The sequence below is a fragment of the Barbus barbus genome, assembly GCF_936440315.1.
Source record: "Barbus barbus genome assembly, chromosome: 3".
NCBI lineage: Eukaryota > Metazoa > Chordata > Actinopteri > Cypriniformes > Cyprinidae > Barbus > Barbus barbus.
Window position 1 is genome coordinate 39,566,448 of NC_136731.1, and position 18,014 is coordinate 39,584,461.

At 37.6% G+C, this 18,014-nt stretch overlaps 2 protein-coding genes across 4 annotated transcripts in view; both read left to right on the plus strand.

Moving 5' to 3' along the window:
* hdac5 (histone deacetylase 5) overlaps positions 1-4,861 on the plus strand; it is a 78,989-nt gene extending 74,128 nt beyond the window's left edge. For all 3 annotated transcript variants that reach the window (XM_079379798.1, XM_079379799.1, XM_079379800.1), the window contains 7 exons: positions 1,234-1,353; positions 1,435-1,532; positions 2,292-2,410; positions 2,732-2,865; positions 3,248-3,332; positions 4,091-4,247; positions 4,338-4,861. In XM_079379798.1, the coding sequence (XP_079235924.1) occupies positions 1,234-1,353; positions 1,435-1,532; positions 2,292-2,410; positions 2,732-2,865; positions 3,248-3,332; positions 4,091-4,247; positions 4,338-4,377 (753 nt within the window). In that variant the 3' untranslated portion in view covers positions 4,378-4,861. The remainder of the gene's footprint in view (positions 1-1,233; positions 1,354-1,434; positions 1,533-2,291; positions 2,411-2,731; positions 2,866-3,247; positions 3,333-4,090; positions 4,248-4,337) is intronic.
* A 4,495-nt stretch (positions 4,862-9,356) lies between these two features.
* Positions 9,357-17,168, plus strand: lsm12a (LSM12 homolog a). Its single transcript, XM_079380899.1, has 5 exons — positions 9,357-9,553; positions 13,328-13,461; positions 13,539-13,648; positions 13,770-13,896; positions 15,848-17,168. Exons 1-5 carry the CDS (start codon positions 9,427-9,429, stop codon positions 15,941-15,943), a joined length of 594 nt encoding a protein of 197 aa, XP_079237025.1. The 5' UTR covers positions 9,357-9,426; the 3' UTR covers positions 15,944-17,168.
* The last annotated feature ends 846 nt before the right edge of the window (positions 17,169-18,014 follow it).

Sequence of the window (18,014 nt, forward strand, 5' to 3'; positions counted from 1 at the left end):
TATTTAGGAGTTGTCAGTGGTTCATAAGATCATTTAGAAAGTGTAAGTAAATGATTAGTAAACTATTTAAATGTACATTTATAAATCTTATTATTTAGACGCATCATAATAATTGCTCAGTGTGTTAATAAATGCTTTATTAACAAATATTCCTGCTGTAATTCATGATTAAGTCAGGTAGTTACTGTATAAAACATTTAGCAGTTGCCAGCCATCTATTTGTGTGAGCTCATCTAAAGTGAGGACTATTTATACTTTATAAAGCATTTGGCCACTGTACACACTGCGTAGAAGTTCTCTAAATGCGCTTGTCACTACCTGTATTTTTCGGGAGTTAATGCGGTTGTGGAATGCGGTTGTCAATCCCGTACTTTAGTGAATTATGTGTGTACAGAACGCGATTAAGGAGTAAAAGGTGAACTGACAACCGAATTTAGCTGCAGTGTGTACGTGGCCATATATCAAGGACCCCTTTGCAGACTCTCATCGTTTTGACATTATTCTGATGAAGTTTGAGTTAAATTAAGATGCTGAATTCAAAGCATTTTGAAAATGACACACTTCCTGCTGACAGTTGGTGGCGCTATAACTTTCAGTCATAATAGTCACATCTATGCAATCGGCATCATACAACGAACATACTCATTTAGTTGAAAAGTACTCGTTCAAGTACTCATTTCTCGCCATAATTTCATCGCCACGGGCAAACCGTTCGAGATATCAAAAATCCCTTCGCAATTTAGCACCCCCAATGTCTTGATCATGTTCACTGAGTTTGGTGGCAATCGGGTGGTAATCCTTAGAGGAGTATATCAAATTCCAGAGCATGCACTTTTTAAACAGCCCTAAATAGCTGACTTCCTGTTGGGCGGAGCCGATGACATGCAGCGTGAAAGTTGTTCAGCTCAATGAGCTCTATATGTGTACTGAGTTTCATATGAATACGTGCAAGTATGTGTGAGATATACATCACGTTTTCTGACTGTGTTCCAGGGGGCGCTGTAGAGCCCCTGTGCCACGCCTAGGTCCCAGCCTCTGCGGCGTCCTAATGTATTCCAATGGAGTCTGCAGATTCCAATGTGTGTGCCAATTTTCAAGAGTTTTTGAGCACGTTAAGGCTCCCAAAAACCCCTGGAATGTTTAAAAAAAATAAAATAATAATAGTCCTTAGAAAAACAATAGGGCCCTAACTAGACTCAGTGTTACAAAACTGCCTTCCTATCCTTTTAATAGGATATTCACCATGGAAACGGGACCCAGCAGGCCTTCTATAATGACCCCAATGTGTTGTACATTTCCCTGCACCGTTATGACGATGGCAACTTTTTCCCAGGCAGCGGAGCTCCTGAGGAGGTAACAACATGTCACTCACTGTGGGAATAGTGGCCTCCTGTAGTCACATGACCAAAATTGTCTTTTATGGCTCCTCTCTAGGTGGGTGTAGGTCCAGGAGAGGGCTTTAATGTCAACATTGCCTGGACAGGTGGAGTGGAGCTACCTATGGGTGATGTGGAGTATCTAACTGCCTTCAGGTGAGATCTGCACTTCCTGTCTGTCACAGAGAAATAAGAGAAAATGTAAGAAACCTTATACAAAATATAGCCCCACTTTCAACATTGAAAATATTTTTAGACCCCATGAAATGGTTTGAGGATGTTTTTTTGTTTGTTTTTTTTATTGATTTTATTATAATATAATTTATTATCTGTGATATATATATATATTATTTTTTTTTAAGATTCTCTGATTAATAAAAAGTTCAAAAGAACAGCATTTATTTAAAAAATAAATTTTGTTACAATATACAATGCTATTCAAAAGTTTGGGGTCAGTACAGTTTTTCTTTCTTTTTTTTTAAGAAATTAATATTTTTATTCAGGAGGGATGTGTTAAATGAATAAAAAGTAATAGTAAAGACTTATATTGCTAGAAAAGGTTTCTATTTTGAAAAAATGCTGCTCTTTTTAACTTTGTATTCATCAAAGAATCAATTGAAAAAAGTATTGCAGGTTCCAAAAAACAATATGATAATAATACTGGAGTAATGATGCTGAAAAGTCTGCATCACAGAAATAAATTCTGTTTTAAAGTGTATTAAAATAGGAAACCGATATTAGAAATTGCAATACGATTTCATATACAGAATAAATACAGTCTTGATGAGCAGAAGAGACTCCCTTAAAAACATGAAAAATCTTACTGATCCCAAACTTTTTAGCGGCAGTGTATATTTAATTACGTAATAATATATGTAAATGCAAAAAAAAATATTGCTGTCTGTGTGCTTGCAGAACGGTGGTGATGCCCATAGCCAATGAGTTCTCCCCGGATGTAGTGCTAGTGTCAGCTGGTTTTGACGCTGTGGAGGGCCATCAGTCCCCCCTGGGTGGATATAATGTCACCGCCAAATGTGAGTTTGCTGTTTCTCTGTTTCCACTACCAGAGGTCAGATGGCACAACCGCTGTTTGTACCCCTTGATTGCATAGATGGGTTGCATTATACACAAAAAATCCATTTATTTATTTGAACTTGGACTACCTCAGTTGCTCTGGGTCATTGCTTTGGGGGAGCAGTAAATATTGGTGTCACACTGGTTGTACAACTAGACCAATAGAATGATAGTCTTTTTCACCGTTAACCTACATTTCTGTTAAAATTGGGGGCGTTAAGGTTTGCTGAAGGCTTTTATAGATCATGAATTACCCAGCATGCTCCTGGCCTTCTGCATAGGTTTCGGCCATCTCACTAAGCAGTTGATGAAGTTGGCTGGCGGCCGTGTGGTTTTGGCGCTGGAAGGAGGTCACGACCTCACCGCCATCTGTGACGCATCCGAGTCCTGCGTGGCTGCATTGCTTGGAGACGAGGTGCCCGTCATTCATTCACACATATCTGAACAGTACATGATGTTATTATATTTGAGCTGCATAACTCAGTGCTTCTGTTTTAACCCCTTATGTTCCGTTTTGGGGTCTCGGTTATAAAACAAAAGTTTAAAGCTTAAATAATATTTGGGTTTAATTAGGCCAGAGGAACATATTTGAACAATTTGCAGGGTAAAAAACAAATTATTTTCAAAATTAGTGTTATTATTTTTACACATACATTATTAAAGTCTCTGGGACCCTCAACATAAAAACACAGCAAGGTCAATATGAGCAGAACATGAGTTTTTAATAGTTTTCCTATTTATGAAATAATCATAAATGAGTTTATTTATTTTAACTTTCATGTTTTTGTGTGTTGCAGTTGGATCCTCTACCACTGACAGTGCTTCAACCGAAACCATGTCCAAAAGCCACAGCTTCTCTAGAGAGGGTCATTGAGATTCAGAGTAAGTGAAACTGAAGAAAACTTGGCTAAGATTGTATTGCTTACATTTATATTTAAGGCACATGCTTTTATCCAAAGCAACTTAAAAATGAGGACAATAGAAGCATTCGAACCAACAAAAGAGCAATAGGTCAAACTCTATTGTAATGTCCAATTCTTGCTATTAACAAACCATTAACTACGACTTTTGTTGCAATAAACTCCTAATTTGCTGCTTATTAATAGTAAGGTAGTTGTTAAGTTTAGGTATTGGTAGGATTAGTGATGTAGAATATGGTCATGCAGAATATGTGCTTTTATAAGTACTAATAAACAGCCAATATGTTAACAATATGCATGCTAATAAGCAACTAGTTAATAGTGAGAACTGGTCCCTATACTAAAGTGTTACCGAGCAATAATATGTAAATGGTGTGACAAGTCTTGATTAGTCTAATGCAGTACACGTAGCAAGGTTGTTGTTTTTTGTTTTATTTTTTAAATAATAAAAAGAAAACAAGTAGATAGAATAGAAAAATAATAGAGAACGCTAGTGTTAGAAGGTCAATTTTTTTTAAATAAATAAAAGGAAACAAGTCGAAAGAACAGAAGAATAATAAGAGAATGCTAGTGTTAGAGGGTGGTTGTTTTTTTTTTAATAAAGTTTAATATTTCAGCTTTTTTTTTTTCAAGTTTTGATTTTAGTTTCAGTTTTAGTTAACTATAATAACTCTGTCGTTGAGGTCTTGATGACGTAACGATCTTTATCGTGGTCTGTAGGTAAACACTGGATGTCTCTGCAGAGGTTGGCTCCTACAGTGGGTCAGTCTCTACTGGACGCTCAGAGACGGGAGAAGGACGAGGCAGACACTTTGACCGCCATGGCCTCTCTCACTGTGGACAACGATCAGCAAAAGACCTCCACAGAAACCAGCAGGTACTGCAACTCCACAACCTGCTGTCCGCTGTTATGTAGACTGTTTAATTTAACCCTTCATTAACTATCAACCAATCACTCCTTCCTCAGATCAGCAGAGGAGCCGATGGAGGAGGAGCCTGTGTTGTAGAAGAGCAAGTACAGTGCATCACTGCTCCAACCTTCTTGTCCACGCGTGCTCGGCACTGGTCACCCTGACGTCACGCCTCATGTTCCTCCTCCCAGCTCTTTGATTGGTTCCCTCGGTCCTTCACTCATTTCCAGGTGCTTGACTGACACGTTCACAGCCCACCCACTTTCGCTTTTCTGAGGTTAAAGCATAGCAAACTGTTGCCGAAAGGGGAAGACAAGGCATGAGTAATTACAGGACCACTCCAGTGAGGGTTGCGCAGCTGGACCGGCCGAACAATGGATTGCTCTTCCGAGAGAGGCCTTTGATTTCATTTTCTCATTGTATTGGACTGAGGACGTCAAGAAGAAAATGCAAAAAAAAGAAGAGGAGGAAGGGAAAAACAACGCGACAGCACAGGGATGTTGTCGCTCAGAGGGCCGCGAAAAGCTTTGTTTTCTGTACAAAGTATATGTACAAAGTTCCAAAAAAGCCAACAAGCAGCAAAAATACTTCAGCACAAAACACACATATACACTCATTCACAAGCAACACGGTTCCCAAAAGAGGAACCTGCTGTGTCGAAACACTTTTTGCAGACAAGTATACTCGTTTACACCGTACCGTGTCGATTTTTTGGTATACTTGTTTATCTGTATAATAGCCTGTTATGAAAAGCACACAAACATACGAGAACTTTAAGTATATAATATATATTAATATACATACATATATATATATAAGCATATATATGTAGGTTTGTGTGTACCGTATACACATTTGAATATACAAAAAAATATATAAGTACTTTATATCCCCTATGGAACATTTTCTTATCAGCTGTGGTTGTACATTCAGTAAAAGAGCCTGCAGACGTTTATCCAGAAGTGGAAGAACGGTGGTTAGCCCTTTTTCCCAGAAGCATTTCTTTTCTCTCGGAGAAAACAGTACTTTTTTTTTGGGAATATACGGCTTTGCTATTACATACTCGCACATAAAGGTAAATAACGGCAACCCATCCGTTTTACGACAAAGGTGTAAAATACGAAGAGAGGATTTTCAAAGCGTCCATCTCGACCTTCGGTGGAGAACAAGGACTGACGCGTTGTGGTAATGTCTCCAGAAAGACTTTTTTTCCAAGAACTTGGTGCCTTTTATACTAAGGAAAACATTTGACTACACCAATACTTAACGAATCGAGAATCCTCAGACTTAACTTTCATTGATTTGTTTGTTTTTCAAATTGCCTTAATTTTTTGCAAAGAAAACGAATTTTAGCCATGAATGACGGAGAGCACAAAATGATTATCATCCTCCTCCTGCCCCGCTTTCTTTCCATTTCTTTCTTTTGTGTCCGTTTTTTGGAGGGGATGTAAATGTCGTGTTCTTGCTTTTGATACTTTTTTTTTTTTATTTGACTTATTTTGGAACGAACGAAAGAAATTCAGTGATTGTTTTATTTATCAGTCCCGTGCCGTAGACGAGCACATGACATGATTGTTTGGAAACACTGACGATGTTGTGACCAACTTGTTTAGCCTCACCTTCCTTCGTGCAATTATTTGTTTGGCTCCCTTACGCTCTTTTATTTGAAACTTACTTTATTTCCTTTGGCGAGAGAGTGTTATCGGAGAGGTTTTTTTAATTACATTTCCTTTTTTTGTACAAAAATGTAAAAGAAAACAAAAACGTCTGTATCAGTGTTAATTTCGTCGTTTGATTTGAAGTATTCTCTGATAAGGAATGTACAGCGTGGTTCAGATATTATCAATGATGTTGATTTATGTCACTGTGCAGTGCATTTGGCATTGTCCTTTTTCAGGATTTAACAATATTTTTTTTTCGGCAATAAGAGTGACTACCACTTTTTTTTTTTTTTGACACTAAAATACTCTGCAAACTTTTGGTTACATTTCCGTCATCTTTTGATATAGCTTTTATGCTATGGATACGGTTATTTTTCACCAGACTAATTAGTATTGTTCATAACTGTTGACAGTCGTCTAATAGCTGTATGCTGGTTAATCACTTGTGCACTTGTGGATGAAATGCAATGGCTTGTTTATGACCCTGAAATAATGATCCTTCATTACATTTTCACTGTGTGTCAACAGCTTTTTGGGGGCCAAATTCGATTGAATCCGTTGCGTCTTTATTTAAAGTCACCCTCTTCCTTTAGCAGTGTCACAGAAGCAGCATTGCTCGGTCTGAGAGGTGACGACGTTTCTAATGGCAAGTACTTTTTATTTTATTTTTTTACGAGACTGAAGTGGGCCTCCAGCATCTTGCACTAATAACTATACTGTAGGTCCGAACCTTGTTTTTTTCGGTTCTCAGATGCAAATTAAGAGGCATTAAAAGCAGATTGAATTGTCTCAGCAAGCGACGTGTGAACTCTCGTTTTTCGTTTTGTGCGTTCATTGATTCGCCGATGAACTTCGCCGCACATTTCTCGACTCTGCTCACTTTTGATTTATTTATTTGGAGTCAGAAATGACTGCTGAAAGTTGCGTTGCGTTGCTTACGGATCGATGTTTGTCTCATTGTAAATCGATGAAAAATTACATCACGTCTCTTCGACGGCCTCATAGCCTTTGGGCAATAACTTTAACTTTTTTAAAAGATATATTACAATAGCTACAAGTGAACGGCCAGTTTTTTTTCACAACAACAGTCGTCTGTTTGTTACGTCACCATCTGATAAAGTATTTATACATGCTGTTTTTTTCAACACTAGCTGTTCATTCAGTCTCTAACCGTGTGGTTTCAGTCGTTTTTATCATCATCAAACTGCGGTTAAAGAGAAACAGGAAACAAACACTTTGTGAAAATCAGGCTGACACTAGCCTCTGTATTTAGATACTGTAATATACACTAAGAGAATTTCCCTCTTCTATGTGGCTATGGGATGTGCTGTCTGAATCAGGAATTACTGTGATCAGGTTTCGTAACGTTTGGATGTAGATCACCAACCATTTGTGCAGAGTTTTGTATTTTCACCGTATATGGCGTCGAACAGTTTCTTGACCGTGCAGTTGGTGGTGAACGCTTTTACTCCTTTTCTTTTCCGTTCCTTTTATACTTTTCTGGATGAATCGGCTGACCTGGAGAGACCTAAACCTTCTCTTTGGGTTGAGCAGTACATAGAGAGGGGGAATGATCGCTCAGATGTAATACAGTACGACGCTTGGCTTTCTTAAACGAGGCGCTGAGGGAGACGGTTCGGGTTTTTTAATGGACGTTTTCCACGGCGTTATCTTTCGCAACGACAAAGAAAACTATGTCAACGGCATGAACAGGGCCTTACGATGGACACCGGGAAACCTCTGTATGTGTAAAGACATCGACATTCGCCGTGGAAGATAACTTTACTGTCTCTGCCACATATTTTGCTATTGGGTAAATATGTATATTTATTGATAATTCATATGTTGTGTATATGTAGTGACCTTTGATCGCCGCGGTTCAAAGAGTGCTTGTATATTTTTTGACTTTTTTTGAAAGAGAGGTTGTGTCTCCTTCACTGTCTCTTCATTTCTTTGCTGTTCTACATCACTCGTTGTGATTGGGTGTTTCGATTTGTGAGATCTTTTAACCTTGGATTTTTAAGATCTTTTTTCTCTCTCGCTCTCGACTCTCTCTCTCTCCTCTCTTTCTTGTCTATCTTCTGGTCATATTGATATGCAGAAGTTATCTGAAATTATCAAAGCACATTCCCTGATTTGTTGTGTTCTTTCAACGCTTTCATGTTGCGACAATACAAAGGTGTGTATACTAACTGCTACACACGTGTATATAGGGTGCATATATGTGTACACATGTGCAATACACGCTATTTGAGCAATCTATTACTGTGACTATTAATCATTAAAAATTGCTGTCCCTTTGAATCCTGCTGGTGGTTTGTTTGTGTGTGTTTTTCCCCAGTTTGTTTAAATACAGCTCAACGTATACAGGGAAACACTGGAGCCAGTGGCCATGCAGATACAAGACATTTTTCTTTTTGTTTTATCTTCCTGCAATATTGTCATATCAACTTAAATTGGTTAAAAATAATCAATGCACGGAATAATTTTTTTTTACCTTCTTCCTGATGTGTAATTAGGTTAATTTTTTCAGCTTCATTTATGTATTTAATGTAATATTTTAGTGATTATTTAAAATAATTAAATCACTGTTAATTTTAATAAAATATTACTATTTTATTATATGTATAATTTATATAAAAGTATTTTAATAATTATTTAAATAATAATGTAAATAATAATTGTTTATTATATTATATTGCTAGACAAAATAATCACGCAGCAGATATATATATATATATATATATATATATATATATATATATATATATATATATATATATTTGTTATTCTTCTAATTATTATTATTATTATTATTTTCATCATTTAGGTCAGGGGGTTTAAAATTGTCCATATGAAATTACAGTGAAAAAAATAATAATAATAATTTATTAAAATTAATTTAAAAAATAATACTTTTTAAAAAATTGCAGATTGCTGACTACAGTATTTGACATTATTACGCTTTCTTCTTTCTTCAGAAGTAATGAGAACCATGTTACTCAACATTTTATGTTTCTACCTATTCATCTAAAAGTAGCCTACTTTTATGGTGGATAGGAAAAAAAATGTTTGATGCAATAAAATAACATTTTTATTTTGATGTGGGTTTGTTTGGATTTTTTTCAGCTGCCTTTTAAGGAGATCCTTTACAAGTGTGACCATCATATTTGGGTGTCTGGAGCAACAAAACCTTTTAAAAAGGCCTGATTTAGGTCACAGAAGGTAAAAACAGACTCTCCTATGATTTCAACCATCATTGTGCATAAACCAGGAAGATGAGTAAGTGAGGAGGGGATGAATGAGGGCGTGTAGTGCACTAGTAAGATATTCCTGATCTACTACTCTGTAGTAAAGTGGGCGTGGCTTGGCTCGCAGCGTCACTTCATTCATTCGCGCGGAACGCCTCCTCGCGCTCCCTCCAGTGCTGATGCGGCTGCGCGTGTTTACGTGAGGCGACGGCTCCCGTTTCCTGGCGGAGAAGATGGCGGCTCCTGGTCCAGGGGAGTATTTCAGCGTCGGGAGCCATGTCTCCTGCATCACCTGCCTGGGGCAGCGCCTGCAAGGAGAGGTCGTCGCTTTTGACTACCCTTCCAAGATGCTGACTTTGAGTATCCTTTTGTCGTCTCGGCTTGTCATTGAGTCATCGGGATCCTCCACTGCAAGAGGCCTGGTCTGGGCTAAAGCCAAAGACATTTCCAGCGCGGCGAAGACAGTCCACTCGCCCTTCGCTTCCGGGTTTAGCGCGTGCTGAGTCAGGTGCTGCGCATTTGAACCTCCGATTGGTAATCGCGTGCTCTTTAGTTCATGCATCCTCTCCATAACACAGCAGGGCATTTAGCCGGGTTGTTTTTAAGTATTGTAGTGTTTCAGACGATAGTAATGTTCTCGTGGAACACCTGGAAGTATTAGGATTTTTTTAATATGCGCGTTAATAGGAGAATTTCTGTACTGAATATGAATATATTGTCTAGTTGGTATATTTTGCTCACTTGTGTTGAGCATTAACTGGATGCAAAGCCGTGGTGATGTCAAATTGACATTTTTTTTAGTTGCGGAGATTTTGATTCATCTCAGTGAGTCGAATCTTTTGAATCAATTCGCTGGCCTAACTCAGCTTTTTTTTCGTGCATTTTTTTTTTTATTAACTTCTCAATTTTTGTAAAGTGATGGATATTAAATTGTGAAGAAATTACGACAAAATAGGCTAAAATTATATTTTTAGTTTTAACGTCCTTATGATTATCTGTCATGTTTAGTAGTCATTTTTACCTGCATGCTTCCGACTTAAACGAAGGGTTTTAGCGTGTTTAATTGCATTTATTTGATATCTTTTGAACTGCAGTTACCGAGCCATAATGGAAGTGAATGGGAGTGGACAGGCTGTCAAATACAGCATTGCTGCTCTGTCGTCCAGCGTGCTTCGTGCTCAGGGGGCGTCAGCTAGCCTGAACGCTAACAGCCCAGTCTCTCTGCCTGACACGAAATGCGCATCCTGATGTGCAATAACTCATCTTAATGAAGCATTTCAGTGCGTTTTTACATATGCTGTTTTATTTCTCCCATGCATCATGCCCTATTTTGTTCAATGCAGGCGTTGGTCACATTGAGTTGTTCCCAGTGGTTTGCTTGCTAACCTGCTGATATGCTGTAATTCCTGTTAAACATTCAAATAACTGTCACTATATCTCCGAACACTTTGGCCGAGAAGCCCTTAAGGAGATTTCAGAAACTTATATGTAATATAACTGATTTTGTTGTCAGATGATTAGCTAAGGCTGCTAGTGCATTAGTTAACCCTAACCCAATCACCAAAGGAAGCTCATTTTGGTAGTTTAAATGGTCATTGGGCACAGGTTAATTCAATTAAACAATAAATTGGTTTATTTAAAGAAATTCTGTGAATTTACGTTTTGTCGATTACACAACTCTCTCTCTCTCCATGGCATTGATATTATTGTCAGGATTCCCAAAGCCATTGAAAACCTAATGAAATCATATCTTGTAATGTTAAAGTCATGATGACATGGAAGTAGTGACAGGTCTGTTTTAAAATTAAAAACTTAAGCAGTGATGATCATCACTAGCTCTGTTGCTTCAGTTTTCTTTCTGTTTAAAATATTAAGACGACTTGTTTACCTAATGCTTCAGCAAAACCATCATATCTACTTCTGAGGGTTTAGGACAGGAGACAGGGTTGGTTATGTTTAAACCATTACAAAACTTCTTAAATATATCTTAAAGGTGTCATGAACTGAGAAACCGAACTTCCCTTGATCTTTTGATACATAAGAGGTCATTGTACTATTAAAAACATCTTGTAAGTTTCAGAAATCAAAAAGTTCTTGTTAGTCTAAAACCAGCTTATATTGAAGCCAATCTGCCAAAACGATAGTGTGTAATAGTGTGGATAAACTCCACCTACGCAGAAGATGATCAACGCCTGCTTCTACATCACTGCCTGTTTAGCCCCGACGCCGATTCGCTCATAGGTCTATGTAGAAACCAAACGATAAAGATAACTCTGAAGACAACAAGACGCTGTGCAGTGCCAAGCTGTGGAAAAAAAGCAGTCTTTGCATTGCCTTCCTTCTAATCCCAACATTAGGAAAGAGCGGATGAACTTTATTTTTAATGAAAATCCAGACCACATCAGTAAGAACTTGATCCTTTGTTCACTTCATTTTACCGCGGATTCGTTTACAAATAAGGCACAGTTCGACGTGGGATTTTCAGAAAGATTGAAACTAAAAGACGATGCTGTTCCGACTATATTGGATCCGATAGTAATATTGCAACACAAGTGTGAGTTAACTGTTTTTATTACGTGATCAATATTGCTTTAAACAGATCGTTTGATATGTATTAAGTATTTATGCTTTTTCACTGCAGCATTGATCCAAAGTCCCTTTCAAGGCAAGTACGTTCACTCAGCCGCCATATTTACAATGCCTCCGGGCAGCTCAAACAAGACCAAGTCCTATCTGAATGAATGGGGGAATCCTGAAATCTCAAAAACGGCTAGCTGAGCTCACGATTAAATTGCATATTTCAAATCAGCAACAAAATCTGAAATGAACTGCCCCATGAATGTTGTTTCTTATGTTCAAATAGTGTTCAGAGAAGCTTATTTTTCAGGCTAGACCAGCCAATGCGCAATGATATTATGCAGTGCCTGAAAATAGTCCCCAGCTTTATCGTAACTAGTTACCTAGCTGGGGACTACTTTCAGGTGCTACGTAATATTATTATGCCTGCTGCTCCCATGGTACGGCAACAAAGTTCCTTGATTATTACGCCGGAATGAGAGTATAGTTCCTAGCCATATTGGCCTAGAAAATAGCAACTTTTCATTTTCCGTCGGACTTATTATACGATGTAACTACAGAAGAGTCAGGCTTTAAATAGGAAAAATATTGAAACTCTTTGGTCATTTTTGAGCGAGATGCTAATGGTCTAATCAGATTCAATGATCTATGCTAAGCTAAGCTAAAAGTGCTACTGCCAGACCCGGAGTTCGGCTGAATGGATTCAAAAACGGTAAAACTCAACTGTACAACTCTAGGAGAGTTGTAAAATGAGCCTATTTTAAAAAACATGTTATTATTATATGTTAAGTTATTTTGTAACACGCGCATTGGGTGGTCCAGCCTCAAGTTTCTATGGGAACCGGCGTTTCTAACGGCCACTGCAGTGACGCAATGACTTTACCAATCAACGTTTTTGATTCAATCTTCATTTAGAAGGCAGGACTATCCCGCCATATTTCTCCTATTCATAAGTATAGGACTGAACCGTCTTTGTATTTCTATAGTCTTTGATTGATTTGTGAAGGACGTAGGCTGTCAACATACACAACTGTTAGCCAATCACAGCAGTGGGCGTTTACTTCCTCGTCTACAATCCTCCACGCCTATTCAAACAGAGCGTTCTGATAAGGGGGGTCAAAACAGCGCAGAAAATAGCTTATTCTAAATTATGATGTTTCTTAGTGTAAAAATCTTGATAACTTTATAAACAGACCTCAGAGAACAGTACAAAAAAAAGGCAGTTCACGACCCCTTTAAAGTCAGCATGAGTGACCACAGGACACTCTCTCCTCAGTTGAGAACGCGGCTCGTATCTGATTGCAAGCTGTCAAGCTAGTAAGCAGCTTTCACCATGACACTCATCTCCTTACTGACAGAAACTGATGTTATTTTATCCTGTTTGTTAACATGAGATGCTAAACATGAAACTAGAGTGGAGAAATACACACAGTGTGTCTTTCAGCTAATATGCAACACTGATCCCATGATAATAGCTATCTAGGTGGCTTCCATCTCTCATGCATTGCTTTAATAAATACATATTTGCCAAACAGCTTCCTTGACTTGTGTGATCAGAATGTGCCCCGTCCAGCGGTAAACCCAATCTGAGCGATGTGGTGCTTGTTAACCTGGCCTATGTGTCGGATGTAGTCGTCATCAGTGACCGCGCTGAAACTCCTCCCCCTTTAGCATCTCTTAATTTTAACAAGGTAAGGTCAAATGATGACCTATTCCATTTGTGTGTTGTTTATTTGTAATATCTTTCTATTTCTTCATCCCTGTGCAGCTTGTAAATAGAGCACGGGCTGAAAAGGAAGACAAGTTGTCGCAAGCTTATGCAGTTAGTGCTGGTGTATCTGTAGAGGGCCAACTGCTGTTCCAGACCATTCATAAAACGTAAGTGCTGGGACTATTGAAATGCTTATCTTTGGGTTAGAGCTCTATAATAAGTACTATTATTAACAATTGTCTGTCTTGTGGATAAAACTACTTTCTTCCTCTTCGTCTTCACCCGCAGCATCAAAGACTGCAAATGGCAGGAGAAAAACATCATAGTGATGGACGAGGTGGTCATCAGTCCACCATATCAAGTGGACAACTGTAAAGGCAAAGAGGGCAGCGCTTTAAGCCACGTGCGGAAAATAGTAAGTCGTCTCAAGTCTGTTCCACACTAGTGGTGTCTAAGATTTTTTTTTTTTTTCAGCAAGGGTGCTTGCGACTGATTCTATTCCATCAAAGAATCCTTGTGGAAAAAATGTATCGCTAAATATTAAGCAGCTGTTTTAAATAGTGATAAAATAAGAAATGTTACTTGAGCACCAAATCAGCATATTAGAATGATTTTTGCCAGTACAGGAATAAATGACATTATAAAATACATTCAAAATGTAGCTGCTTAATTTTATTTATTTTTTTCAGTTTAACGCCGTTAATGCAGGGGCGGGCCTAGGGTTGGCCACCCCACTCATAACTGCTAATTCTGTCTCTTTTTTTTTTTTTTTTCTTGACAAGTGCATTTATTCAGTCGCAGAACATCTTTACGAGCACACAAAACAGGAGATGTTTCAGCTTCAACTTCACTTCAGCGTCAGACGCGAGTCAAACGAGCGCGGAAACTGTACTTCATTACACGCACATAGCGTGCCAGCGCGCGCATAGCCTGTATCATTTCATATCAAATCGCAAAAGAAACTACGAACATGCAATGTCGTGATCCGTTAAGTCATGAAGTTACCAAAAAGGCGATTAAAGCTGCCATAAAATTGTGCATGCATGTAATATGTTATATTATATATGTTATATAGAACATGTCTCTGAAATGGTTTTCCAAAACTGTCCTTGAGCATCCTAGCACTGTCTCCCTCATCTAACACACTCGATTCAACTCGTCAGCTCATTAGAAGTGACTGAAATGGGTCCGACCTGAATATGAAAATATGATGCCTGATGCCTCATGTTCGGTAGCGGCAGCTCTTAAAGAAACAGCAGCCAAAACAACCGAATAACCAGCTGCTGTGATGTCTGTTCATCAAGAACAAATGAAAAAACAGGAAATTAATAACTTTTATAGATTCATTTGAATTTGGTTTAGAATTTAATGTTTGATAACTTTATTCAATGTCTGTATATTTCTGCTGGAGGGCACAGGTAGATAAATGAGATTTATTATAATGGGTTTATGTGAAGATTGTTTTAAATTAGAAGTTATTTTTAAAGTCTAATAAATGTTAAAATTGATAGCTCTTAATTATAACGTAAGCAGCTGTTCTAAACTGTGATAAAATTGGAAATGTTACTTGAGCACCAAATCAGCATATTAGAATGATTTTTGCCAGTACAGGAATAAATTACATTATAAAATGCATTCATAAGTTTTATTTTATTATACTTCACAATATTATAGTTATACTGTGTTTGTATTTTGAACAAATAGATCCAGACGTCGTTTAAAAAAACCTTACCTGGCCCAAACTTTTGAACATTAGTGTATAAAACAAAATGCTTGTAAAAATGGTCTTTAGTGAGCTTCCGCCCATGTCAATTAGAATTTAACTCTATAATATTTAGATAGTGTAGTACTTGGTTAACTTTGATGCAAACTTTTATCAGATGGTTTGCATTTAAAATATATTGCTTTTCTCTGAAATATCATTTCAGAAGTATTTATTCATCTGCACGAAGATATTCGTTTTGTCAAATAGGTAGCTTTTTATTACATTTATTTCCCTTTCAATGTAACTAAAATGGTTATTCTGTTTGCTTGGACAAGCAGCAAATTGTTGGTTCATTTATATTATTTACATTTAAAAACTACTGGCTTAAAAAAAAAAGGTTATTTTAGAAATACGTTGGCACAGGATAGACAACTCCATTAATCAGGTTGTTATAGGAGTCCTTAATGTTGGAGAAAGTAGCTTTTAATTTTAAAATAAAAAATGTACCAGTATTATTTGCCTCAGGATTTTGTAACAATGTGCAAGCTTTCATTCCAATTCCATGCAAATGACAGATGGCCTAAACATTTACTATTAATATGAATTGATATAATGTCTGTTTTGGTGTTTTGCTGTGCTAATCTTTGTGCTCTGTCCACAGGTGGAGAAACATTTTCGAGAGATGGAGAGCCAAAAATCAGTGCAGCATTCACAGCAAGCTCAACAAACACAGAAAGACTCTGCTTTATCATCATGAGCCCAGGCTCAGAGAGGGAACATTATGCTGACAAAGGAAGTGTTGTTTGTTTTAAATTAATGTTTTTTGTGTTTGTTTTTTTTTAACCAATCGCCAGGCAAAGGTTGAGATAGCTGATACTCAGCGTTTTGAGCAGGGATGACGGTCCTACACATCCGAAGAGAAAAACTGCTTCCACCGACAAAAGAGAGGGCAAAAATAGAGTGCCATCTTAGAATCACATCACTCACCCCCCAATCCCACCCCGTTGGATCTCCTTGTTTTTTTCCCCCTCCCGTCATCAAATAAAACACTTGTTCATTTCATCTGCTTGAATAGCCAACAAAGAAATCGCATTTTCTCTTCTAATCCATAATCTTCCTTTCTACCATTACGAAATGTGGCACTAAGTGTGTGAGGGTAGAACAAAAACTATTTTCCTAGCTTATAAAGCCTTTCAGACTGGATAAACAGAGTTTAGGGTTTTTAATTTTTAGGTTTAGATTGACTGAGAGCTGAAGGTAGAGTACGGGGAAATTGAACTTAGCATCTACCCATAGCATCTCATTTTCCCAAACATGTTTTTAAATATAAAACTCCCTTGTTTTACTTTTAAATGTCACTTTTTAAGTGATAGACGGAGTAACACTCTTGAGTACTGTAAGCATCCTTTCAGTTTACGTGTAATATATTATGTTGCAATTTTCTTCCGTATTTGGTCCTTGCCATTTTGAATACCTCTTCCATAGTGGGACCATTTTCTATGATGCAATGTTTGTATTATTGTTATTATTTCCGATCACATCCAAACTGGAAGGGTACATGCAGTGACCCATGAGAGACTCGCATTTCTTCGTTATTGCAGCTTCGGTGTCAGCGTTAGACGGCTCATATCTTGCTCATCTCTCGTGACAGGACTGATCTCTTTTCTGAACGGGAATATTTGTAATCACCTTTTTGGGAAAAGAAAATGTTTAAGCGAAAATTTGCCATGTTAAGAGACTGGGACAGGGGGCATGGGCAGCACTGGCTCAAAGCAGAAATCCTCCCGGTCCCAGCCTCGTGAACCTTATAGCCTGGTGGAGGCTCTAGCAGTGGCGCCAAGCTGTGACGGGCATCCGCGTTACATACCAGTTTATATGACTGTGTTAATGGGGTTGCTGTTCGCCTATAGGTTTCTTTCGCAGTATTTTATTTTTTATTTTTAAATAGTAATGAAGGAATAAAAAAGAGAAAAATCGCTCTTGTACGAGTGTTAATCATTTATATTCTTCAATATTTGGTTATGAGGAGGTATATAGCTATATGTGTGTGGACCACAAAGCCAGTCATAAAGGTCCGTTTTTTTTTAATATTGCGATATGTTTTGTTATGATAGGACAATATTTGGCCGAGTTAAAACTATTTGAAAATCTGGAATCTGAGGGTTAAAAAAAATCCAAATATTGAGAAAATCACCTTTAAAGTCGTCCAAATGAAGTCCTTAGCAATGCATATTACTAATGAGAATTAAGTTTTGAGATTTACGGTAGGAAATTTATAAAATATATTTATGGAACATGATCTTTACTTAATATCCTAATGATTTTTGGCATTAAAGAAAAATTTATTATTTTGGCCCATACAATATATTGTTGGCTATTGCTACAAATAAATACTTAAGACTGGTTTTGTGCTCCAGGGTCACATACAGTTGTGGCCAGAATGTATTTTCACCAGCTAAAAATGGTTTTAAGTAATTTATTTCTATCTTTTCCTGTAGTGCGTCAGTAGGAAATATCAGTTTACATTTCCAAACATTCATTTTGCCATTAATTGTAATAATCCAGTGAGATTTTTGTTTGCACAAGGAGTCTGAGAACAGCCAGAGCTCCACACAGAGATCTGATCTGATCATCATTCAGTCTGTCTGGAATGACATGAAGAAACAAACTGAGACAGACTAAATCCAGAAGAACTGTGGCAATGTCTCCGAGATGCTTCAAGAAACCTGCCTGCAAAGCTACTATATTTCTTACTGACACTACAGCAAAAGATAAAAACAGCTGACTTAAAACCATTTTTAAGCTGGTGAAAATACTAGTGTTCTTAT

Bases quoted from the DNA above. Each gene is read 5' to 3' on its own strand.
- lsm12a (XM_079380899.1), top strand. From the start codon at position 9,427: ATGGCGGCTCCTGGTCCAGGGGAGTATTTCAGCGTCGGGAGCCATGTC. The intron at 9,554-13,327 runs GTATCCTTTTGT...TTGTGTGATCAG, and splicing joins TTCCAAGATGCTGACTTTGA to AATGTGCCCCGTCCAGCGGT. The intron at 13,462-13,538 runs GTAAGGTCAAAT...ATCCCTGTGCAG, and splicing joins CATCTCTTAATTTTAACAAG to CTTGTAAATAGAGCACGGGC.